At 32.6% G+C, this 27,441-nt stretch overlaps 2 protein-coding genes across 7 annotated transcripts; both read left to right on the top strand.

Annotated features, from left to right (window-relative positions):
- Window positions 1–2,726: 2,726 nt before the first annotated feature.
- Window positions 2,727–11,768, top strand: LOC115950866 (serine carboxypeptidase-like 33). 2 transcript variants are annotated; one of them, XM_031068135.1, is made up of 10 exons: window positions 2,727–3,179; window positions 3,440–3,529; window positions 3,667–3,762; window positions 3,884–3,976; window positions 4,196–4,284; window positions 4,395–4,670; window positions 4,926–5,083; window positions 5,670–5,765; window positions 6,304–6,409; window positions 11,403–11,768. In XM_031068135.1, exons 1-10 carry the CDS (start codon window positions 2,873–2,875, stop codon window positions 11,547–11,549), a joined length of 1,458 nt encoding a protein of 485 aa, XP_030923995.1. In that variant the 5' UTR covers window positions 2,727–2,872; the 3' UTR covers window positions 11,550–11,768. The 2 variants fall into 2 exon arrangements, with proteins under 2 accessions (XP_030923995.1, XP_030923994.1); XM_031068134.1 differs by having other exon boundaries at window positions 2,729–3,179; window positions 3,422–3,529.
- Window positions 11,769–20,790: 9,022 nt separating this feature from the next.
- On the top strand, window positions 20,791–26,796 carry LOC115950560 (protein AGENET DOMAIN (AGD)-CONTAINING P1-like). Of its 5 annotated transcripts, none has more exons than XR_004083073.1 (5): window positions 20,791–21,379; window positions 22,866–23,362; window positions 23,982–24,476; window positions 25,345–26,010; window positions 26,452–26,796. XR_004083073.1 is itself a non-coding variant. In XM_031067754.1 (5 exons), the coding sequence occupies exons 1-5, from the start codon at window positions 20,911–20,913 to the stop codon at window positions 26,464–26,466; spliced, it is 1,947 nt and encodes a 648-aa protein (XP_030923614.1). In that variant the 5' UTR covers window positions 20,791–20,910; the 3' UTR covers window positions 26,467–26,796. The 5 variants fall into 5 exon arrangements, 4 of the variants coding, with proteins under 4 accessions (XP_030923614.1, XP_030923613.1, XP_030923610.1 ...); XM_031067754.1 differs by having other exon boundaries at window positions 20,791–21,378; window positions 22,877–23,362; window positions 25,345–25,827; XM_031067753.1 differs by having other exon boundaries at window positions 23,994–24,476; window positions 25,345–25,827.
- Window positions 26,797–27,441: the final 645 nt, after the last annotated feature.

Raw genomic sequence — 27,441 nt, 5'->3', positions numbered from 1 at the left:
TGTTAGTTACCTACAAAATCTTGTGTTGACTAAAAGAATTTTAGTTCTGGGGTTTTACTGTTGCAGTGGAATGACCTTTCTAAATTCATATATTTTGTTATTACCTAATTGGGTGCATTAAAAGAAAGTTACGTGTAAATCTTGAAGTGATGTGGTTCTTTGTCGGTAGGCTTGCAAGGTTGTGCTCAGTTCTTTTGGCTCATATACTTTTTCATAGCGACATAGCACCAATCAAAATTAGTTTTGTCAAAAATGTAACCACAACAACTACATATCACCACGCAGTATGCAGAGTACACTGTACAAATGGACCAACTGTTTGAATGTAGACTTTACTTTAGACAAAAACTTGTGCATCTTTAGGCTCCATTTGCTTGGTTATAAAATGTTCTCCTGGAAAACATTTTCAGCATATTTAGGTGTTTGCTTTGTTGTAAAACAAACCTTAGTCAAACCAGAAAATATGATTTCTATTAAACATACAAACAGAACGCCATGTAAAAAGATGATTTACAGATTTTGTTTCTGTAAAACGTTTTCCAAACCACTTGTGCCTTTATTTTAGTCCACAAACCAAGCTTGACGCGTAAGATAGGGTGATAAAAAATAAAATTATTATTTTCATTAGTAATGTGTGTATACACATGTTTATATTGACTTAAGATTAGATTTTTAAGTTTATAGATAAAGCAATATAATGGTTTTTTTTTTTTTTTTTTTTTAAATCACATCTTCAATTTATCGGCATAATTAGCCTACTTTTGTGGCAAAAAATTTTATAAGAAATTTTTTAGACAAATTCAGGGTTGTTACATTTAATTTTTTATGTGCTTTGATAAATTTTAGTTATCTAATTAACTAATTGTTAGCATAAATTTGCAAAGGGATTAGAAAATGTAATCATACTATCTAAAAAAAAATCTAATCAAGTAATTTGTGAACAAACTTACCTTTATTTAAAAATAAAAAATAAAAATAAAAATGACCATATAATTTAATTAACTTGATAATGTGCTTAAACATATGATATTTCTTGGCAACTTGGTCAAAAGAAAATTCAACAAACCAATCTTGAACTTTTGATGCTTTCACTCAATTATCATCCACCTAAAAAGTTACTCTAAAGTTTGAATATTGTGATTTTGGCAACTAGTTTGAGGAAAGTGGAACAATACTGATTGGAATTAACCTTAAAAATAAAATAAAATATATAAATATATATCTCTTCCTGGACCTGACATATGATTCATAAAAAAAGAAGGGACCCATTCTGATTGGTTTGAGAAAAAAGACAAAGTTAGCAAGAAATCTAAAAAAGACTCAAAGCAAGCAGCCTCAGGTATTCAAATCTCTCCAATAGATGAAAAACTGGGAATAGTTTTTAAGCTATGTCATTATGCACGTTGTTGTTGAGTGGTCAAAATAGGCGGCTTTGAATATAATACTGCTTTAATTAAGCTCAACATATTATTCAATCATTCAGTTGGACCATACATCTCTTAACCAATACATGTGAATTATTGTAGGTATCAGTTAAAATATGTCATATATATGTGCACTCCATCAAATTGAGAGTTAAGATAAGAAATATTCCTTTTTTGTTTGAATGCTAGTAATTGAGTCGACTATTTTTCAGGATATATTGAATTTATCTTTTTTTTTTTTTAATAAAGTTACAAGTTTTTCATAAAAAAGAAAAAAAAGAAAAAAGAAAAGAGTAATATTAAAGATATTATAAATTTTAATATATAGTTATAGTCTTACAAACTAATGTGACACCAATCACATAAAGACAATTTTAGTATTCATTTATTTTGTTGAAAATCCACTAATTACATTCATTTTTGCATTAATTTGTAATCTTTTGTAGTAAAATTTGTAATAATTTTAACATTTTTCATATATTAATAATCGAGGTTCAAGTGATGTTCTAATGAGAAAGCATCATTTGTGGTACCAAATGTCCCAATGTCTACAATTTGAATCTTACCTCTTCTCCCCCTGCCTACCTATCTAAAAAGACAAAAAATAAAAATAAAATAAGACTTCCCCTACTCTACTATCAATTTATCTAAAAAAAGTCATAAAAAGAAAAAAAGAAAAAAAATGTATTTTTTCAATTTTTTTTTTATTATAGAAAAAAGTAACAAAATCTATTTTTTTATTAATTATATTGTTGAAATAACACCAATCATTTTATTATCACTTTACTCTTTTTTTTTTCTTTTTTTTTAAGAAGAATATTATTATCACATTCCTTGATAAAGTTTTTGCAATAAAATTGATAACATAAGATTATCCGTTGAATGTGTGTGTGTTTCTCTTTATAACTCGCTCGGCACAAGTAACTATCGCATGCAGTTTTGCTTGTGGCGTGTGAGTTTAACAAAAAAATATTTACTGCTTCTGCGTGGAGATTGCCTCTATACGATCCCACATCGGACAGTTGTGTGTGTGTGTTTCTCCTTATAACTCGCTTTGTGCAAGTAACTAATGCATGCAGTTTTGCTTGTGACGTGCGAGTTTAACGAAAAAGTATTTACTGCTTCTGCTTAGAGATTGCCTCTATACGATCACACATTGGGCAGTTGTGTGTGTGTTTCTCCTAATAACTCGCTCCACGCAAGTAACTGCCACATACAGATTTGCTTGTGGCACGTGAGTTTAACGAAAAAAAAAAAAAAAAAAAAAGGATTATCCGTCGAATAATTTATCAGTTAGCTCCGACCTCATCATCATCTGTTATCTTCCGCTTTATCTTGTAAGTACCGTCCGCTTTATCTAGTACCGTTAGCTCTCTCTCTCTCTAACAAGTAACAAACACACACACACGCATACCCAAGGACCTATTTAGTATTTACAAGTGGAGGGAATGCAAAAGCTCGGAACAAAAATGGCCAATCCTAGTTCAAAGAAATGTCTCTTTCTCTCTCTCTTGTCCATGTTTCTCATTCTTCAGTGCATGACAACTTGCATTAAAGCATCACAAGAAGAATACCCCAAATCCCAGGAATCTGATAGGGTAATAAATCTACCAGGCCAACCCACAAGCCCATCTATCTCCCAGTTCTCAGGTTACATCAATGTCAATCAACACCATGGGAGGGCCCTTTTCTACTGGTTCTTTCAAGCTCAATCTCAATGGTCCAACAAGCCTCTCCTTCTCTGGCTTAATGGAGGTGTATAAACATTTTAGTCCTACTAAAACTATGCTTGCTGTTCTTCTCAATCATATATTATAAAGCTTAATTTGCTCTCTCTCTCTCTCTCTCTCTCTCTCTCTTCCCATATTTCCAATTTATTTACCAATCATATACTATAAAGTTTTGCTTTTTTTTTTTTTTAACAAATCTTTTGTGCATTATTTAGTCATTTAAAGGTGTAGTATATTTAATTATTTTGTGGAATTGTAACTTTGAAGGACCTGGATGTTCCTCAGTTGGGTATGGTGCAGCTGCGGAGTTGGGACCTCTTAGAGTTAATAAAAATGGAGTTGGACTTCACTTCAATAAATATGCTTGGAATAAAGGTCCTTTCATATAATACTTTGATCCTATTTTGATTATTCGATATCTATTCACTGTTGGATAATATGTTTAGAGCCAAAAAAAAAAAACTTTTGTACGCATTTTAAGCTTGAAAATTAATATTTTATTACCCTTGCAGAAGCAAATTTGCTCTTTGTGGAGTCCCCAGTTGGAGTAGGGTTCTCCTACACTAATACATCTTCTGACTTCACCAAATTGGATGATGGGTTTGTGGGTACATAGTTCACCATTTTCTACCTCATTATTGAATCAATTAATTATATACTATTTTTTTTCCTAATGGATTAAATTAAATATTTACTAGTTGTGACCTCTAATTTGTCCACTTTACTTAGCTGAGGATGCCTACAATTTCTTGGTGAACTGGCTGCAAAGATTTCCACAGTTTAAAACCCATGATTTCTTCATCGCAGGAGAGAGTTATGCAGGTGAGTTGCATGAACTTTGAGCACTCTCTCTCTCTCTCTCTCTCTCTCTCAAAATTACTAGCAATTTTATAATAAAAAGCTTATAAACTAATTTGACAATAAATTAAAAAGAAATGTCCAAATTACTTGTAATTGATGATGCTTTAATTTGTAAAATTTATATAAATAAAATTTGTAGTATTTTTACTATCACTCAATTATAAACTCTATGTTTTGTAGGCCACTACGTGCCACAACTTGCAGAGCTTGTATATGACCGAAACAAGGATACAAGTAAATACCCAAAGATCAATCTCAAAGGTTTTATAGTACGTAAATTGAAATCTTTATATGTTGCACAAAAGCTTTCATCATGATTCTATGTTCAAAATATAGTTTATTTATAACATAAAACTGTCATGTTATACATGTATTGCAGGTAGGAAATCCGGAAACTGATGATTATTATGATTATAAGGGATTACTAGAATATGCGTGGAGCCACACTGTTATAACAGACCAGCACTATGACAAGGCTAAACAAGCGTGTGATTTTAAGAGCCCCAACTGGTCTAGCGAATGTAACATTGTCATGAACCAACTCTTTGAGAAATATAATGAGATTGACATCTACAATATTTATGCCCCCAAGTGCCTTTCCAACAGCGCATCTTCGCTAGCTGATAGCAGTGAGAGTGTTAATTCACTCGCTAAGGTGATAATTGGTATTATGAATTTTATTATATATCTCTCTTATAAATTGACATGTCAACTTTTAAAGTACAGAATAAAAAGTAGTTTAAAAAATGATTTATTGCATTGTTGATTTGACAATAGTCATAATTATTAATCTCAGTTGTAAGTTTTTCTTAATAAAATTGATAATAATTATAGCATTTTCCTTAATTTTAGACAAAATAATAAGAACATTGGATGCACTGAATATTAACTTAGAATTATGGTTGAAAAGGTGAGTAATTATAGGATGAGGAGGATGAGAATCTTTGGAGGCTATGACCCATGTTTTTCTGATAACATAGAAGAATATTTCAACAGGGAAGATGTTCAATCATCCCTTCATGCAAGCATTAAAGGAAGAACTACCAATGTAAAATGGAAGGTCTGCAAGTAAGTATAAACTAAGGAACCACATATATGTTTTTATCTTTTGAAGTATTTTTTGCAAACCACACATGTTGTTTTCTTTTGAAGTAGTTTTGTTCAATTTGGTTTGCAATAAAATTATTACATTGTTTTAAAAGTTAAAACTTTAAGGCCTTTAGATAAAGGTTTATATACCACTCAATATTTTTTTAATTGAATGTGGATTTTGATAAAATTTACCGTTGGATTACATTATCTCTGTATATTTTTCGTACTTGCAAAATTTCAAGATAATCAAAGATTAATAGTCAAGTCATCAATCAATTGTTTAAATTCAAGTTTTTTTGTAGTTTAAAATCATGCATAAAAGATAAGTTTATAGATCGAATGGTAAATAACTTCTGATTGACATGAGAATTAGCATGCATGTTAAGAACATATAGAATATGTAATCCAACGGTGAGATTTTCAAATTATGATTTTAATAACAAGTTATTAAATGATGTAATATTACTTAGAGTTATATCAAGTATAACTTAAACCTAACTCTCTCTGTATATAAATTTTTCCCCTCAATAAGCTGTACGTTGTAACTACTATTATTTTTCAGTGATTCCATCCTTCGGGATTATAATGACACAGTCTTCTCCATCCTACCCATCTACACCAAACTCAGCAAGGGTGGCCTCAAGATATGGGTTTACAGGTACATATTATGCGGATTCTAAAAATAAATAAATAAATAAACTAATTTTCTTCTTAATTCTTATTCTTTTATTTAAACTTTTTCTATTACTTTTTTGTGAGTAAGAAAAACCTGTATCGTTATATTAATAATAAATAAGAATGATGATAATTACTAACGGTAGTTGAAATCGTAAAAACAAAATTTCAGTTAAAATTGTAAAATTGTGTTTCATCCTTATGCAATTATAAAGTGAAACAAAAAGTGTGTATATGAGAGTCTGCAGTAACCAATAAGATGTAGCCTAATAGTAAATAGATGGGAGCGATTGGACACAATGTGAAGGACCCTTGAGGTGGACCATGAAAAAAAAATAATGCAAAGCAAAGAGACGAAGCATGGTTTTAACCTTTGACAGGCTCACGTGTCTCTTGCAGTTTGGTCCACACCCCAACATCCTCGTGAATTGGTTTTGCTTTTGTTTATCAAATTATTTTTTTAGAAAGTAAAAAAAAAAAAAAAAAAAAAAATGATTCCATTTGGTTTGGGTTGGTAACAGCGGGGATGCAGATGGCAGAGTACCAGTGCTTGGGTCACGCTACTGCATTGAGGCTCTTGAACTCTCTCTCAAATCTCCTTGGCGTTCTTGGTACCACAACCATCAGGTTCGTTATCCTCTTTTTTATTCTATTCTTCTTTTTCCCCTTTATATAATGCAAGTTGTTTTTTTTTTTTTTTTTTAAATTAACCCTTTAAAATAGATAAAATAAAATTTTAATTCATAGCATTCACTTATTGACGGTTCTTTATCATCAAATTAAGTTATTAAGGGTCTGTTTGGATATCGCTTATTGCTAAAAATTGAAAATACTGTAGTAAAATAATTTTTAAATATGTGAATAGTGTCATGGAACCTAATTTTAAAGTTATTTTTGCTGAAAAAAGTACTTGCAGTTCCCGTGAACAGTGCACGAGACCCACTAAAAAACGCACAGACGCAAATGTTGTATCCAAACTCACACTAATTGATTTTGGAGTAAACGGGTTTTGAAACCCAAATTTTTTATTCGACAATAAAAACCTTTACGAATTAAGTTAATTGAAACGTATAATTTTATGTTTTATTATCAAGCTAAGATACCAATTACTTTTGGTGTTCATTCTAAAAAAAAAAAAAAAAAAACCTTTTAGTGTAGGCAGGGTTCGAATTCAAAACTCAAATTTTTTATTCGACAAAAAAAAAAAAAAATTTTATCAATTAAGTTAATTAAATACGTGGAGAATTGGAATTTTTATTATTATTTAAGATTCCTCGTTGCCAAAGCTAGTTGGCCCACTATTTATTTAGCAAATTGAGATACAAATTATATGAATTTTATCGTATGGGGCTTTACATTCTTTGTTACTTGGAACGACAATTTCTAGTTAAATTATTCTATTTCATCTTCCTTGAGGTGTATTATTCTATTCCATTTTCAAAACCTCGATTTCAAACTAAAGGGAAAAAATATTATATAACAGATATAGATAAGATTCTATTCATGTGTATGTGATGAGATTTTGAATGACTGAGTTTGGCAAGGACCCTATAACCTCCACCGCTTGTCCTTACTAAAGTAGGGAACTTTCGCAATGAATGAATATTCTTTATATATAGCCATCAAACCATATGAGTGATGGTAAACAAGCAAACAAGAAGCAGAAATGGCAAAAAAATCCACCTGTCCACCCTTATGCATTCATATCATGCATAGATCTCTTACCAATGACTAGACCTCTTATTAGGGATGGCAAAAACACATCAATCGTCTAGCTGTCCTATTCTACTGTCTTGTATGAATTATTTCTGTCTTGAACAGGTGACGGGATTGGGATGGGCTTTGCTTGCTCCCATCGTCTTAAATTGCCCTATCTTAAATGTGTATATGCTTATTTTCTATATATATATATATATATATATACACATATAATTTGTGTTTTTTTATACATATTCAAATATTTTGTTACTTTCTCCAAAATGCTTATCTCTTTTTCTCTCTTAGTGCTTTTCACCATTGTCTTTTTCCCTTTTTGTTTCATCTTTATGGCATCAATGTCAGGTTAGAAAAATACTTCCAACTCACCTTGAACCTAACTTGCCCCACTCCCACAGTCCCACCCCATGCAGGTTTTCTCCACTCAAAAATAAGACAAGACACCCATGATCTAAGTTCGTCCAACACCATTACCATCCCTACCTCTCACTAATGATGAAACTAAGAAGATAGAATCAAAAAAAAAAAAAAATGATGAAACTAAGAAGAAATCAAAGGGCCTTCTTGGACTTTTGAAAGCTTATTAATAATAAATATCATTTGAAAGTTGTGGTCCAAAAATTCATATCCCTCAAATTGAAAATCAGTCCCCAAAAGTCACCTAGCTCATGAATGTGGTCGGTGGTCCACTTCAAAAACAAAAACAAATCACTTATAAAAAAAATTTAAATAAAAGCGATAAAAAATTCGCTTACGAAATAACACAAATGACTTTATGCTTCATAATTAAGTATTTGGTATGATATTTTTGTTGTTACTTGTTAGCTTATTTGGAAAGCAAAATTAAAAGTTTGATATTTTGGGATTAGGGTGCTATCATGTTATCTAGGTCCACATAATTTTTTTTTAACCATCTGTAATTGCTAATCTGAAAGTACAAATTTCTTTAATAGCTCTACCTTCGTTTCTTTTGGCTAATATGTCTTTATTAAATCAAAATCAAACCACAAAAATCATATAAAAATCACCAAATTAGAGCTTAAATTATAATTAAATTTTTAAAAGAAATCTAGGCACATTTGCACAAAAATTCCATGTAACTAAGTCACATGTAGGAATATTGGACCATTTTTCCTTCGTAAAAATAGGAGGGTCCCAATGGGATGAGGGGGCTAACAATTTTCTCTCCAAAACATTTAGTATCTGTTTGGATCCACTGAAGCTGCGTTTCACGTTTACGTTTCAGCTTTTTTTTTTTTTTTTTTTTTGGCACACGTTTCAGGAGTAAAACGCTACTGTTCATCACTGTTATGAACAATAGCCGCAACTTTTGACCCAGAACAGTGTATTTGTGCACTGTTCACGGACTCACAAACTTCACTTTTCAGCAACTTTTTATTAAAAATAGGTCCCACGGTACTATTCACACATTTAAAAATTATTTTGCTACAGTGTTTTCAGTTTCAGCAAAATAAGTTCTATCCAAATAGACCCTTATTATAGAAACACACAAGTTTTCCATTGTAGACTTTTCACGATTAAAGAACATGACTTGCCAACTAATCAAACTAGAGTTTTTAGTACCTACAACAATTTCACAACAACAAGAACAAATCCTAGTGTATACAATGTCAAATTTCATAGTCTCCTGTTACATCAAATGAGTGTTTAATTTTTCTCGCAAAGTATTGAATAGTAAAGCTTCTAGGCCATAGTCTCAATTACAATTCTCAATCATGTTAGACTTGGATGACACCTATCAACAATGTATCATTATGAGATGCAAAAAAAAAAAAAAATTTGGAATGGACACAACGTTTAGTGTGGATGGGAAGAAATTTCATCATATTCCAATTGATTAGGTTAGTAAAGGACCTATTCCAATTTAATGATCCTAGAATTTTGTATACAAGTAATAATCAAGGAAACTTCCACCTAAAATAAGTCAGACTTTTGGCAAGAAAGAAAATTGATGTCTAGACAAATCAAGCTAAGGCCGACCAAAATGGACCATATTCTTAGTTTCTTATCTCTATTTGTTCCATGTACAAGACTTATAGTCAATACTTGGCGTATAAAAGTTGAACATCTTATCTAAAGTCCATCCTCTAAAAGCTTGAAAAAAAATTCATTTAAACCAACACAATATATAAATTATAAAGGAATCAAAGAAAAATTGTCAAAAATAATGAAAATTTAATCTGTGCTTAAATTCTTATAAGGATGAACACAATAGCAATATCCTTTTAAAAAAAAAAATAAAGATAAAAAAAAAAATCTAAACTTATTTTCTACGTATGATAAAGTCCTATCACAAAGTTTTTTGAGACTCATGTTGATTAGTGATTAGAAGTTATAAAGGAATAATAATCAATATATATATATATATATATAAGTAGAGATCTCATGCGGGAGTACGTAAGGTTTTGCCAAGTGACGCTCTAATTTTGCATTTTGCATTTTTTTTTACTTCTTTCATTAAGTTTTTTTTATAGTTACCCAAAAGTTTACATTAACTTATTTTACTGTTATCTCATTAGTCTCTCATTAATTGCCTAAGCTTACATCACACATTTATCTCTTTTTCATGTTTTTTAGCATACCCACCATTTTAATATTTTAAAAAAAGTAAAAAAAAAAATAGTATTTAAGGACTAATAGTAATAACTAACCAGATAAGGCATTGGAGAGAGATAGAGAAATTTAAAAATGTTGTGGATTGTTAAATAAAATGCATTGTTTCACTACAAAATCAAAACGCATTATTTCACTATAAAAGACCTAAGATTGACAAAACATTTGAAAAAGAGAGAAAGAGAAATCTGAGGGGACGTCGCCTCCGTCATATTGGCCTCCCACCACCATCAAGACGCCAAAACCCCTACGAGTATTTTTTTTTCTTTTTAAATTAGGAGATTAAATATGATTTAAGTTTGGGTAATTTGGTTTGATAGTTTTTGTTTTGGGTATATAAGTAGAGAGAATATTTGGTACGCAATGTAAAACCATATTCTGCCATGGTTTTAAATCATCTATAAGACATGTGCATACACACTTGCCCACACCATGTTTTATAGTATGAAATATGTGAATACAACACAAATTAATTTATTTCATGGTCCCTTTACTTTTTTGCATCTATTTTTGGTTTCATGATTTTAAAAAATAATAATCTTACCTTAAGAAAGCTACAAATATGCAGTGAAACTACTAAACCAATTTTTAATATCTCAAAATGTATATGTTTCTTTTCTCTAATTCAATTTACTTTTTCTTTATAATTTATGTACAACATTATTCAAAACTGTTTTACATAAAATATCACAAAATTATTTGTGCATCGCACGGGCAACTTACTAGTTCTTCTAATTTCTATTGCAACTATGGAACAAACATTTTCAATCATGAAATAATTTCAAAGATAAATTTCACAACAAAATAGAAGATGATATTCTAATGGAAACCTTGATTTTGTACATTAAAAGTAAAATTGTTACAAAATTAGTACATTATTAATTACAAATGACTTTCAGGAATGATTGAGTTCATTCTAAAAAAAAAAAAGGAATGATTGAGTTGATATGGGTATAATAAATTCTTATTTTTGATAATAAAATATATCAATAAATTTTAAATAGTTAGTTAAAATAATTTAGTTATAGAATTTCAAAAATTCCTCGTTGGTGTGAATCCTCCAACCCCCCCCCCCCCCCCCCTCTCCATTTTCTTTTCTTTTTTGCCTGTTAGAATAAATATTTGCTTGTTTTCTTTAAGCATGAGTCATGACATTTATCTGCATACTATGGTTTCAATTGCAAACCAAAAGTGTATTCTTGATCTATTCAAGGCTAAAAAATGAAATTGGATTTTGGATTGTGATGATATTTTGGTAAACAAAATGCAGGTTGGAGGGAGAATGGTAGAGTATGAGGGGCTAACATTTGTAACAGTGAGAGGGGCAGGTCATTTGGTACCTCTCAACAAGCCAAGTGAAGCACTTTCCCTTATTCACTCTTTCTTGACTGGTGAACCCCTCCCTGCACACAGATGATATTTTCTGCACCTTTTTCCAATCATTGGCAATTTGGCATAATGATTTTGATGCCTCCAATTGTAACACAAATTTGTAATGAGGAGCTAAAATTGAAACTAATCACATATGCAAGGCAAACTAAAAACTCATCCATTAGACTTTGAGGTACCTTAATAAAGCATAAAAATGTCTACCATGGCAATTGTGTGCCGCTAGCTCTTGAGCTCAGCACATAAACTCCCTCTACTCTCTTCTTCTCTCTTTTTTTATTTATTAGTTTTTGGAGGGCGAAATGGCAATGATAATTTCACCAGTGGCTAGGATTTTTTTTTTTTTTGATAAGAAGTGGCTAGGATTTGGTTCAATTGTCAACATTATTGATGAGGGTTAAAAAAAAGGGTTTAATTAATCTTCTCATGAAAAAGGATGTCAAGAGATGCTGTTAAGGAAGTCTGTTATATGTGGACCAGCTTGGTTTATCCGAATTTTATGTGCTCAAATACATTTTTATTGCGTGACTTTCAATTCTTGTCATTAAAAAGGGATCCAAATAGAGTATACATCAAAGATTTCAAATATTATTGTATCAATTAAAAAAAACAAACATATAAAATTGACCTAGATTTGAATGATTTAATTTCTATGAATTGATATCCACTAGATAATTAACCTAGATTTGAATGATTTAATTTCTACTGCAAATTTCTTAAAATCCTAACAATTTGTACTTAAATGAATAATTTAAATTTTATTACGTTATCAATATTTAAACAAATATTGACTAACACTATTTTTGTATCTATAAATACATTTATTATAAAGTTCTTAAAATTCTATCAATTCATATTTTAATTAATATTTCAAATTTTGTCACATTACCAACATTAAAATAAACACTGACTGTCATTAGTTTTGTATATATTTTTAAAAAATTATGACATGAAAAAATTAGTGTAGGGACAGGTTTTTGGCTCCTAAGCCCAAATGATGAATGGGTTAAGGCCCAAAAAGCCCCACACAATGAATTTGTAGAGAGTGGATTTAAAAGTTAAGCCTTAATGAATCAGGCAACACACACAATGGGTCAGGGATATTAAGAAAACAAAGAAAGACAAGTTTAAAGCAAGGAAATCCTTCCTCGGCAAAGTCCGAAGAGAATGATTCTTGAATTTAGTTCTTTTGGACTTGGATACAATTTCTGTTTTTGTTGCTACAATATGTTCTCTACAAATTTTTCCGATCCCCTCTCCCTAGAGGGTCTCTTACATTATATAGTTCATTTTAGATGATCTTGGCCCTCCATTTGTTCATTGTCTAGGCCACTACTTGAGTGTTTGTCCTATTAGACACCTTCCCAAGCCCCTTGTGAGTTGGGGCAATCAAGGCCGCACTATTTAGGAGTCTTTTCCACATAAATGCAGTCAGGAGGTTTGGTGGGATGCATTAAATGTGGTGGCAGCCACCATTCCTTCAGTTATGTCAGGGCTAGCCCCCTCCCCAAAACTCTTTCTCTACAGTATGACCTCCTCTGGTAACATGCCATTGACGTGGCCTTATTGTCCAAGCGTGTGACCTCCTCGGCCATGGATATGACACGTGGCGCAAATACCTTATTTAAATTCTTATACCCCTCAATTAGAATCATTCACACTTAAAATAAAACTTCTTTCAAAATGTTGATTATTTTTTCTTTAGATTGAGGGTTTTAAATGAAGTCGTTACTTATTTTAATTATTTAAATAGGAAAATGTGAGAGATTGCACCCCCAACCCGCCAACGTTCCTTAGTTGGGCCAAACTAGCGTGAATGTGTGGAATCATGTTGGTGCTTCTCAAAATGACAATTCGATTGGTTATAATTTTTTTTCCCATAAATTGAGAATTTTACATGAAGTCGTCACTTATTTTATTTAAAAGGAAAATAAGAAACCCATATGATTAGAATGTATACCGTTGAATAATTAAATTTTACATTAAATATAAATAACATTACAATGCCTTGGTCCTAGATACAATCTAAGAATTATGTGGCTTCGGTCATAGTTACATTCTATATAATGTAGAAGTACATGAACAAGAACTAATGTAAAAAGCCCTTGATTTACATTTGGAGGTTAAATTACAAGGTAAGAAGGGGTTAGACACTCACCTTACCCAATAAAATTAGTCTTCTAGGCTATGGTGGCCAATGATCATGTCACATCATCCATACAAATAACATGTCATTCATCAATTGCATGTTAGACTTAAAAGTAAATGTGAGATGTGATCTTGCTTGAAATTGAAAATTAACATGTGATTTTGTGTGCATAGTGAAAAATCCTAATTCTAGCATAATAATTATTTTATTTGGAGAATATTGTTTCATAAAGTGAAAATTCAAGTTCTGGAATTTTCTAAGTGAAAATTCGAAATACAGCATTTTCGATCGGTTAAAACTTTGGCTCGATCGATCGAAATGGTAAAGAAAAAATCCTAGAGTCTTTAGATGTTTTGATCACTGCTCGATTCCTGTTTGATTGATCGAAAAGAGCACTCGATCGATCGAAAGTAACTTTGACCAATTGAAAATTGTGAAACAGGATTTTTTTGCAGAATTTTCTAGTGACTGTTTAGAGAGTTTGAACCCTTGTGAAAGGTTTTATGAAACATTTTAACTCTCCATACGTGCCTTTTGATGAAACATAACCCTATGGGTATAAATAAAGGCTTATGTTCACTTGAAAATAAGTTAGAGAGAAGCACAAGAAATCCTGTGGTCATTCTCCAAAATTGCTATCTGTAAAACCCAACATCTTGATTGTATTATGGGGACAAATTTGCAATAACCCTTTAGCAACAATAGTGTGGGGGGCCAAATATTGTCTAAGGAAAACGATATTGTGCCTCCAAGTTATTTATTTTTTGTTTGTCTTTTGTGTTAACCTTGTTCTTCCACTATTACTTTGTATAATATTCTTAACAATCTTAGACAATATTTCCTACAATGGAAGGAACAAGTGATGTTTCAGCGTTGAAGATGTTGAATCATGAGTTGGTGAAATTGGATCGCTTTGATGAAACAAATTTCTCTCGATGGAAAGACAAGATGAAATTCCTACTTATTGCACTCAAACTCTTCTATGTCTTGGACCTGAATTTGATGCCTTTTTCTATTGTGAGTGATAAAGACACCGATAAGATAAAGGCACAAAGAAAGAAACGGGAGGAAGACGAATTGATTTGCAGAGGGCACATTCTCAATACTCTTTCGGATCGTCTCCATGATCTCTACACATCAATGAAGTCACAAAAGGAGATTTGGAATGTTTTGGAAGCGAAGCACAAAACTGAGAAAATAGGTACGAAAAATTTTATTATTCAAAAGTATTTTGATTATAAAATGCTTGATAATATCTCAAATTTGGATCAAGTACATGAGTTATAGATTTTGGTCAATAAACTCTGTGATTTGTTAATCAATATTCCCGAATCATTCCAAGTGGGTGCAATCATTGCGAAACTCCCACCAAGTTGGAATAATTTTAGGAAGAAGCTTCTGCATATGTCAGAAGATCTCACTTTAGAACAATTCAGACAACATCTTCGAATTGAAGAGGAAAGTCGGGTTAGAGATGGGACTAACATCGATTCTAAAGTGAATGTGAACAATGTGAGCAATGTTCAAAGTGGGAGTTCAAGTAAGACCAATAAGTACTTGAAAGTGAACACAAGTGAAAGTGGTTTCAAGAAGAACAACTCCAATAATCCCAACAAGGACAAGAAGAATTGGGCTAGTTTCCATTGTGGAAAGAAATGTCATTACATTCGCGAATGTAAACTCTTAAAAAATAAGAAAAATGATGAAGAAGACAATGCCATTGAAACGAATGTCATTGAGGACATTGTTGCTATGATGAGTGGCATATATATTGATATAATCACTGAAGTTCATACGGTTGTGATTGCAAATCCTTTTGATTGGTGGTTCGATTTGGGTGTAACGGTGTATGTGTGCAACAACAAAGAGTAATTCAAGACTTATGATGAGTCTTCCATAAAACAACAAGTGCTAATGGGCAACCACAATAAAGCAAAGGTTCTAGGAAAGAGCACCGTTGAAGTGAAGATGAGTTTCAGCAAGATAATGATCTTGACCAATGTTTTTCATGTACCCGATATCAAGAAGAATTTTGTGTCTGCCAATTTGTTATGTAAGAGTGGTGTAAAAGTTGTACTTGAATCGGACAAGTTAATCTTGTCCAAGAATGGGATATTTGTAGGAAAGGGATATGCTACTGATGACATGTACAAATTAAGTATTATTAATAAAAATGTTTCTGGTTGTGCTTATTTTGTTGATTTTTCATATTTGTGGCATGCTAGATTAGGACATTTAAATTTCAAATACTTGAAGTTTATGTCAAAGCATGGTATAATTTCATATAAGCATGATGATGAAAAGAAATGTGAAATTTGTATTCAAGCAAAGATGACAAAGAAACTTTTTTTCTAAATTGGATAGAAATTCTATTATGCTTGAACTTGTACATTCTGATGTATGTGAATTGAATGGTGTATTAAGTAGAGGAGGTAAAAAATACTTCATTACATTCATTGATGATTTCTCTAGATTTACATATATGTATTTAATGAGAAATAAAGATGAATCCTTTGACACATTCAAACGCTATAAATTGAAGTAGAAAATCAAAAGGATAGGAAAATAAAGATCCTACAAAGTGATAAAGGTGGTGAATATTTTCCTAATGATTTTTCTACATTTTGTGATGAACATGGTATAATACACTAAAGTTCAACTCCTTATACACCCCAACAAAATGGTTTGGCTGAAAGGAAAAATGGGACTCTTGTAGACATGGTAAATGTCATGATTTTGAGTGCAGAGTTTCCTTTTAATTTATGGGGAGAGGCATTGCTTACAGTATGTCATGTGCACAATAGAGTACCTTCCAAAAAGATTAAAGTATCACCATATGAGTTATGGAATGGAAGGAAACCAAACCTTGATCATATCAAAGTGTGAGGGTGTTTAGCCTTTTATAGAGTGGTTGATCTAAAAAGAACAAAGTTGGGACTAAGAGCTATAAAAAGTGTGTTTCTAGGTTACGCTGAAAATTCAAAAGCATATAGATTATTAGACTTTAGCTCTAATACAGTGGTGGAATCAAGAGATGTTGAGTTTATTGAGTATAAATTCAATAAGATTCCATGAATGCATTGATACCTACTCAAATGCAACAAGGTGACTTTAATCCTAATACTACTTTGGGTGGTACTAAAATGATTGAAAGTGGTTCACTAAGTGAACAAAGAAAGAGTCAAAGGATAAGAAAAGTAAAGGACTTTGGTTTAAATTTCATTTCTTATCAAGCTCAATTGTTTCTTGTTGAAGGAAATAGACAAGTGGTCCTAAATAAAATACCTATAGTATTTAACACAGAGGATGATCCTAAAACATATAAGGAAGCTATGGCTTCTAGAGATTTAGCTTTCTGGAAAGAAGCTGTGAATGATGAGATGAATTTAATATTATCCAATAATACCTGGGTCCTAGTGGGTCTACCTACTAGTTCTAAACCAATTGGTTGTAAATGGATATTTAAAAGAAAATATAATACCAATAGATCAATACAAATCTTTAAAGCAAGGTTAGTGGCAAAAGACTTTAAACAAAGGGAAGGTGTAGATTATTTTGATACATATGCACCGGTGGCTAGGATCACGTCTATTCGTGTGTTGTTAGCTCTTGCATCCATATACAAGTTGAATGTACATCAAATGGATGTTAAGACATCTTTCCTAAATGGTGAACTTGATGAGGAAGTTTACATGGAACAACTCGAAGGTTTTGTACTTCTTAGAAATGAAAAGAAAGTTTGCATGTTAGTCAAGTCTTTGTATGACTTGAAACAAGCTCCAAAACAATGGCATGAGAAGTTTGACTCAGCAATTTTGTCGGATGATTTTGTACACAATAGTTCCGATAAATGTATATATTCCAAATTCACGAAAGAATATGGAGTCATTGTATGCCTTTATGTGGATGATATGCTCATATTTGGTATGAATATGATAGGTGTATGTGAAACTAAAAAGTATCTATCTTCTATGTTTCAAATGAAAGATTTAAACGAAGTAGATACTATTTTGGGAATCAAAATTAAAAAACATAGTGAAAGATTTTCATTGTGTCAATCTTATTATGTTGAGAAAGTGCTTCAAAGATTTGAACATCTTAATATAAAGGAAGCAAATACACCTTTCGATCTGAGCATAAAGTTGGGTGAAAACATTGGAAGAGCAATTGCACAGCTTGAGTATGCTAGCGTTATTGGTAGCATGATGTATGCTATGCAATTGTGCAAGACCAGACATATCATTTTCAGTGGGTAAACTTTCTAGATTTACAAGTAATCCAAGTGTGGATCACTGGAAAGCAATTGATAGAGTTTTTGGTTATTTAAAAAAAAATCATAAGTTTAGGACTCTTTTATTCCGAATTTCCAGCTATGTTGGAAGGTTACTCGGATGCTAGTTGGATTACTAATGTGAGTGATAACAAATCCACGTCTGGTTGGATATTCACTCTTGGTGGGGGTGCCATCTCTTGGGCATCAAAGAAACAAACATGTATTTCTCACTACACCATGGAATCAGAATTTATAATCTTGGTAGCAGCAGGCAAGGAAGTGGAATGGCTAAGAAATATGTTTTTAGACATAGAGTAGTGGCCACAACCAATACCTGCAATTTCGGTGCATTGCGATAGTGAAGCCACCTTAGGCAAAGCATACAGTAAAATATATAATGGTAAGTCTAGACATACAGGTCTAAGACATGATTACATAAGACAATTAATAGAACTTAGTACCATTTCAATTGTCTATGTAAGGTCAAATAGTAATTTGGTAGACCCTTTAACCAAAGCAGTGTCTCGAGATATGGTTGGGGTAACATCCATTAGAATGGGACTAAAACTCTTTTTTAAGAGAATCACCAATAGTGGGAATCCAACCTCAAATTGATTTATTCTAAAGAGGTTTAAAGAGTAACAACAAGCTATTGATACGTGATTAGTAAAAGCACTAATTTTATGTCTCATTTAAGATGCATTAGTGTAGACTATTACGATGAAATTGAGGATGAGTTTTATACTCTTAATGAAGTTCATAAATTATAAATGTCTGAGTAACAGGGACATAAGAAGGAACTTCACCTTTGTGAACATAGAAGTGGTGCTGCTTCTAGCAAGAGTAAATGGTTTTTTCTTGTAAATGTTCACTAAACCGAGAAGAGTACAAGGCTATAATAGTGCTAATAACTGTGGATTTCTAAATGTGTTGTGGATGTTCTCATGTGTGTGTTGTTTTCGATTTCAACAAATAAGATTTTTGGTTTAAGCATCAAGCCACCATTAACTCTGTTGTTTTCTTGAGCAATTACACTATGGGGAGGTTTAAGTTGAAAGACACATTCCATTATGCATAATAGAATATTAATCAAGTGAGACATATATTATTACAACTTAGTGGGGGATTGTTGTATATATAGGTATATACATGGATAAGTTATAATAATGATGTTTGGGTTTGGAGAATATTGTTTCATAAAGTGAAAATTCAAGTTTTGGAATTTTCTAAGTGAAAATTCGAAATATAGCATTTTCGATTGGTCGAAACTTTGGCTTGATTGATTGAAATGGTAAAGAAAAAATCTTGGAGTCTCTGGATGTCTCGATCGCTGCTGGATTCCTGTTCGACCGATCGAAAAGAGCACTTGATTGATCGAAAGTAACTTTCAACCGATCTAAAATCATGAAACATGATTTTTCTGCAAAATTTTCTAGTGACTGTTCAGAGAATTTGAAACCTTGTGAACGGTTTTATGAAACATTTTAACTCTCCATACGTGCCTTTTGATGAAACATAACTCTATGGGTATAAATAGAGACTTATGTTCACTTGAAAATAACCCTTTAGTAACAAAATAGTAAGTTAGAAAGAAACACAAGAAATCATGTGATCATTCTCCAGAATTGTTATTTGTAGAACCCAACATCTTGGTTGTATCTTAGGAACAAATTTGCAATAACCCTTTAGTAACAATAGTGTGGGGGGCAAATATTGTCTAAAGAAACAATATTGTGTCTCAAAGTTATTTATTTTCTGTTTGTCTTCTGTGTTAACCTTGTTCTTCCATTATTACTTTGTATAATATTCCCAACAATTATGCATGCCAAGTGATAAGAATCAAGTAACAACACATGTTTGACTTAAATTTCTTAGCATCCTAAGATCTAGTAGGGTTATATGTATGAACATGTAAAGAACATCAAATGAACATGTGAAGAACATTCAAACACATTCAAGCAATGTATTGATGGACATTATTGCAATTTGTAAAAGTCTTTTATTTTTATTTTTATATGATTGAGAAAATCAAGGAATAAAATTGCAAAGAATTTCCTCATAAAATCAATAGGCTTCTAAAGGTGTTGACTGATTTTATAATTGAAGACTGAAATCCCTAATCTCCAAAGGACATTTGTTGAATAATATCATATTCTTCATTCACTTGTTATTTTTGTTAGAGATCTAAAATAAAGAGAGAAGTAGAAGTAGAAAAAAAAAAAAAATTGTATTACGTGGTTTAGCCTAACGACTAACATTCACAAAAGAAAGTTATTAATAATTATCTTCACTATTTTGAATTATATATTACAAACTTACAATAAATCCAATATAAGATATATATATATATATATATATTTAACCATTGTTACAAGACTAATAGTAGTCTCAAAATAAAAATAAAAAACGTTGCTTGGACACCAAATAGAATTGGGCTTGGACTCCATATCTTTATAATATTTGTTAAAAATATAAATAAAAGTGGAAAAAAATAATAAATTTATAAAAAATATAATTACTTTTTTTTATGAACATAATATGCTTATACCATCAAATATATAAATTAAATTTGTTATACTAAAATTTGAAATTTGAATTTTTTTTGGTTTGAAAACCTTGAAGGAGTGTAGATGTTTAATTACATGGAATACATACCATATATATAATATCTTGTGAAAATGTACTAAAATAATACGCTTATTATAGCCTTTATACCATCAAATATATAAATTAAATTTATAACGGGAAAATTTTAAAATTTTAATTTTTTTTTGGTTTGAAAACCTTGAAAGAATAGAATAGATTCAATAGAATAGAATGAAAGGTACATGTGCCTCCATGGAATACATACCGTCCGTTTGTTACTAAAATGTACTTGTCTCCCGCCACAATGTCAGAGACTCTCTCTCTCTCTTCCCTGTGATCTCTGTGACTCTCTCTCTCTCTCTCTCTCAAAGCTCACTCACAATGTCAGACTCAGAGACCCCATTCAGGAAAGGTGACCAAGTGGAAGTGACAAAGCCACACCACCATTCCTACGCCACCACCACCAGCGTCGCCACCAATGGACCCTACTACCCCGCCATCGTGCTCCGCTCACATCCCACCAAAGACCACCACCTCTTGATTCAGTACCAAACCCTTAAGTCATTGCACAGTGGGCCTTACGGCCCGCAACTCCTCACCGAGTACGTCCATTGGGCCCGGGTCAGGCCCATTCCGCCCAACGACCCCCACCAGGGCCTCAAAGTCGGTGACTCCGTCGACGCCTTTCGAGGATGTTCGTGGGTTAAAGGCACGGTTATGGACATTTATGAAAACTCCAAGTACTTGGTGCTTTTCGACGAGGAAGAACAAGAGCTCGAGATTGAGCAGTGGAATTTGCGGCTTCATAGGAACTGGGTTCGTGGCTCATGGGACGCACCTCTTCTAGAACTACGTATATATATAAATGGGTTTTTGGTTTTGGTGCTTAATTTTGTGTTTTTGGGTTTTGATTGTTTTATGCATTAGTGATAGTTTTAACTTTTGCTATGTTGAGGTCTCTCTCTGTGTGTTAGTGTGTATGTCAGTGTGACACTGTTGAGCAATGATCGGGTGGTGCAATTATGAGAGAATGTTTGTGTTTTTTAATATATGTTAATGGGTTTTTGGTTTTGGTACTTAATTTTGTGTTTCTGGGTTTTGATTCTTTGGAGCATTTGTGAAAGTTGGTAACTTTTGCCATGTATAAGGTTGTTTCTGCACGTGAGTATAATACTGTTGAGAAATGATTGGGTGGTGGAATAAATATATATGATGAGAGAATGTTTATGTTTGTTATTTATTTATTTTTTTTGTCATTACTTTGTTCAGTGATTATATATATGTATGTACGGTTTGAATTTTGAAACGTTTTGTACCATGTTTTAGAGAGAGACGAAAACGGCCCACTTGGTTAAATGAATATAAGAATAATTTTGCTTTCTTCTTGTTCTCTATTTTTATTTATTTATTTTTGCAAAGGGGAGTGGGGGAAGGGTGTGATGGGTTTATATTGGTGGAAAAGGTTTCAGGTCCTTTGTTTTGTCTTTGAGGGAAAGAGATGGGTGATGGTGCTTTTTTGGGGTTAGGAATTTCGGGGTTATCAGTGTTTCGGGCTAATCGGGTCAGTATCTGAAGCGGACCCAATTAAAATTTGATTATTTGTATAGAATCAGATCCAACTTTTGATGATAGATTCTTCTCTAATTTCTATTATAATCAGGTTAATTACAAGGCAGCACTGTGCAGTTTACTGTGTACACATCAAATTTACAAATTCGGGCCTTAACGGAGAGGTCATTGATTTTTGAGGTGAATAAGGCCTATACTGACTAAGGTGGTCATTAAATGTGTCTTTATTGAAGACTGGACTTTGTTGTCATAAGGAGGAGTAGTGTGCCTTTGCTCCTGGTAGATAAAACAGGGAGAATGTGGGAAACAAAAATGCGACACATTAATTTGAGGTGTTTTCTTTCACCAAGACTAAGCTATTCTGTTAGATGTTCTCACATCTTTGAGTAATGGCCTAATTTCTGGACATCTTCTTTCACTGCATATATAATTTTTATAATATTCTGTATTTTTTGTAAACATAAAGGTAAGTTGAATGAATACTTTCATGCTGCATATGTTTCATGTCGAATTAGGATATTCTTTTCCAAGCAGTTGACTGCTTATGTGCACCATTTGCTAGTGGATCTTCATCATTAAGTGTCATTCCTTTGGCATGATTAATAGCATACCTATTCCTGATGCTGTCCTTTCTATTTTTATTTTTTGGTAATCAGTGTGTTCTATTGTCTGGCCTTCTTATCATTTCTTTTAAATGCTTCTAGATAATTGTCTCTTTAATAACTTTCTGTCTTTCTTAAAGTGTGAGTGTGTGACAAGATTATGAAAGCTTGAAGTGCAGGAAAAGCCATCTGAAACGGAGGTGGAGTCTAGAAATTGTAGAATAATGATAACATACAGCAGGAGAAAATCAAAGGAAAAGTTTAGAAAGGGAACCATGGTGGAGGTCAGCAGCGATGAGGAAGGTTACAAGGGTTCTTGGTTCACTGCTACTGTTATTCAGTCTACAGGAAGTGACAAGTTTCTGTTGGAATACCATAACCTGACCATGGATGATGGAACCCAGCCTTTGAGAGAAGAAGTACATGCACAGTATATTAGGCCTTTTCCCCCTGAAGTTCCTGGAGTTGTGTCTTTTAAGGAGCTCCAAGAAGTCGATGCATGGTACAACGAAGGGTGGTGGGAAGGTGTGATTTCCAAAGTTCTAAATTTCTCAGAGTATATCGTCTATTTCAGCTATTCCAATGAGGAATTAAGATTTGGACATTCTAAGTTGAGGCCACATCAACATTGGATTAATGGAAAATGGGTCATTGCTTCCAAGGTTAGAAGCTTCTTTTACATTATGCATGGAAGTCTGATGTTTTGTATTTTTAAATACTTTTTCTTCTGAAAAAACTCTGTTGATTACAAATTTAATTAAATACATATCAAGATCATTTAGCAATGTTTAGCCCAAATGGATATGATTGTTATGATTATCTTATATGTTTCCAGTTGTCACATCTTTGATGAATGGCCTGATTTCCGGACATCTTCTTTCACTGCACATATAGTTTTATTATCTTCTTTCACTGCGCATATAGTTTTATTATCTTCTTTACTTTTTATAAACATAGAGGTAAGTTAAATGAAATACTTGTACATTCATGCTGCAAAAGTTTCACATTGAATTAGGATTTTCTTGTTCAAGCAGTTGACTGTACATTTCCACAATTTGCTAGTGGAACTTCATCATTAAAAGTGTGATTCCATTGGCATTTGGCATAAAAATAATTAGTGCAATACCTATGCCTGATACTGTCATTCTTTTTATTTTATTTTTTCCATGTAAACAGTGTGTCCTTTTGCCTGGCCTTCTTATCGTTTCTTTTAAATGCATCTGGATAACTGTTTCTTCAATAACTAGATCTGTTTCTTAAAGCGTGATAAGATTTTGAAAGCTTGAAGTGCAGGAAAAGCCATCTGAAATGGAGATGGAGTCTAGAGATTTAAGAATAAAGATAACATACAGCAGCAAAAAATCAACAGAAAAGTTCAGAAAGGGAACATTAGTGGAGGTCAGTAGTGATGAGGAAGGTTATAAGGGTTCTTGGTTCACTGCTACTGTCATTGGGTCTACAGGATCTGACAGGTTTCTGGTGGAATACCATAACCTGACAATGGATGATGGAATCCAGCCTTTCAGAGAAGAAGCACATGCACGGCATATTAGGCCTTTCCCCCCTAAAGTTTCTGGAATTGTGCATTTTAAAAAGCTCCAAGAAGTCGATGCTTGGTACAATGATGGGTGGTGGGAGGGTGTGATTTCCAAAGTTATAAATTTCTCAGAGTATATTGTCTATTTCAGCTCTACCAATGAGGAATTAAGATTTGAACATTCTAAGTTGAGGCCTCATCAGCATTGGATTAATGGAACATGGCTCATTGCTTCCAAGGTTAGAAGCTTCTATTACATGATGTTCATATGTATGGGATGAAGGGAGATGGAGAGAAAGGAGAGTGGAAGGTGGCCATAATTTGTTAATTTTTAGTATATTCCGGCCATCTTTCTCTCTCCTCCTTCCCTCTATGCTCCTTCCATCCAAACTTAGGGTACCTTTTCTTCTGAATAGTGATTAAAAAATTTATTATATACATATCAAGATCATTAAGCAATGTTGCAATGTTTTGATCAATTGGATATGTTTATCTTATATGCTGGTTGCTTTAGAAGGGAAATCATCAATTTTTGGTGTTTTTTTAAAAAATAAATCACTTTGATGCAAGTTGCAATGTCTAGAAAAATTATGCCAACAAATTAATGTAGCTAAATCTTTCGTTTTTTGTAATTTTTGTTGGGTGAAAAGGGAAGCAAATGGTGTAACCCATACTTTGTGTAAGTTTGCCTTAAGACTGCCTTCATCTTCTTGTTGTAATAGTTTCTCCATCCCTGCTCTGGTTCTGGAAGCTGGGAGGAATGATGTTCTTTTGTGTTATTGAGTAATGTTATTTCGAATTATCAAAAAGTACCTTACAAATTTTTTTGGCTTTGTCTGGGCATCCAGTCCATTAGACATCGAAAGTATTTAGACAGTGTGCTTGGGAGAGAATAATAAAACAAGCTACTGAGCCATGCTTGACTTGTGTATTATTCCCATGGTCGTGGACTTTGTTCAATGGATATTTATAAACTAGATTCAACTTTACTTCTTCTGGAAATTATTGTTTGTTATTTCTGCATTGCCAAGGCAAATAATTCTTAAAAGCTTCTTGTCTTCCATTTGTTGGTTAAAATGTGTCATTATCTTGAGTTTTGAAATGCAGGGAAAGTCTTGTGAGCTGGCAATGGCATATAGGGATGTACAAGTGAGTATGAATGATGCTGGAAACAAATCGAAGGCAAAGTTCAACTTGGGAGCAATGGTAGAGGTCAGAAGTGATGAGGAAGGTTTTCGAGGTTCTTGGTACACTGCAATCATTGTTGATTTGATAGGGAATGACAAGTTCTTGGTGGAATATCAGACACTGAGAACAGAGGATGAAACTGAACTTCTTAGGGAAGAGGCAGATGTGTCAGATATAAGGCCTTGTCCCCCTGATATTGAACATCTTTACCGTTTTGCAGTGCAAGAGAAAGTTGATGTTTGGTATAATGAGGGGTGGTGGGTAGGTTATATATCCAATGTTCTAGATGACTTGAGGTACAGAGTGTATTTTGAGACCACAAATGAGGTGCTGGAATTTGAACATTCTGATCTGAGGCCTCATCAAGAATGGGTCGATGGAAACTGGGTAGCTGCTTCTAGGGTAGGACATCAGTAATGCTTATATGGTACTTTTATTGAGGCAATCTTTTTATATAGCTTCTTGTGTAAATATTTCTGAATTTGCAAACATATTGTCCCTTTTTATAAACTACAAATGATTTCTTCTACCCATGAAATCTCTCAACAGTCTGAAGCCCTGAAATGTACAAACAATAACCACTTTGTAAGTCTCTTATTAAGTGTTTCTACTAATGGCTTTAGCTGTCCAGTTTTTCCAAATTGGCGAAATTAACTTTTAATGAATGATTGATTATCAATTATCTGCTGGCTTCTTAACAATTTCAAAAGAATGAGTTCTCCATCAGATGCTTTATAGCAGCACCATGCACACATATATATATGTTTTAAGTGGATTAAAGAAGCTTATGCTTGGATAGATTTTTCTCAAAAGTTGTATGGCCTTTACTCTGTACATTTTCTTTTACTGATATAGATGAAATTATGCCCTTGTTGCACTTTCCACTCCTTTATGCTATTCATGCTTCATACACCTTTTAATTGTTATAAATAATATTATTTCATTTTGCGGTTATGCTACAAAAATGCTTGATCTGGTTGCTCATTTCTTTGCACAATGACTTATGCTCAGCTAATTTCTTTTCAGGATTGGAAATTCTGATCAAAGAATGAATTGCTTTAGGTTCTTCAAGCCAATCTGCTATCTTATTGTAAAGAATGTCTTTGGCTACATCAGATCAACATTTTGTGCGTCTAAAAATTGAAGCATTAATGTGTTCAAGAATGTTGCTATCCTTTGCTGTGTGTATATATTTTTTGTCAGATCTGAGAGTTCTCTTGCCTTCTCCAACCAGATTCCAGGTTCAATGAACCTCCAACTTCTTTTGTATGTAAGAGATTCATTTGATATGATATCTTGTAAATATTAAACATATTAGTATCTTACTAATTCCACATAGCATTTTCAATATGGATATATCATTTAAGCTTTTGATCGTGCCTTGCATTTTTTCCTCCTCCATGATTAATTTCACTTTGAATAGCAGCTTAGCTTATTCCGTATTAAATGACGAAATCTGTTCTATTTCAGTATGCAGTCAGTGTCTACAATAAATGGAAGGACTTACATTTTGTAGTCACTTCATGTGAATAAGATTTCATTTTTCTAGCTAGCCCCATTTCAAATATCAAATTGAATTTGAGGCCTTTGATCTCTCCTAAGAACAGTTCACATTAATGCCAGATATTTCTTGTGTCTTGGTAGAGGATCTCACTGGTTTGAAGCCCATGGCTACCTTAGGCAATTATGCAACCAAGGCATTGAGCCATAACCAGTTTTAATCCAAAAGACCTCAAACTATCACGGTTTTTATCTACCTTAAATTCCACAATTAAGCCATTCTCTCTTGAAGCACAAACTAATAGTTTAGATTGATCAACTACAGGTTGTTTTATAATTAGTGTTTTTCTAGAGTTACTCTATTGTCAACACAACCAACATTTGTTAGACACTGAACTTGCTGTAATTTCCTACTTCTAAAAGAGGTTTGAATGAAATACCTTAACTTGATTCTCAAAAAAAAAAAAAAAAAAAAAGGGTTTGAGATAAGTACTTGGCCAGTTTCACATTTGAAAT

Source organism: Quercus lobata, chromosome 6 (genome assembly GCF_001633185.2).
Source record: "Quercus lobata isolate SW786 chromosome 6, ValleyOak3.0 Primary Assembly, whole genome shotgun sequence".
NCBI classification, from domain to species: domain Eukaryota; kingdom Viridiplantae; phylum Streptophyta; class Magnoliopsida; order Fagales; family Fagaceae; genus Quercus; species Quercus lobata.
This window is presented reverse-complemented; position numbering and strand designations above follow the sequence as displayed.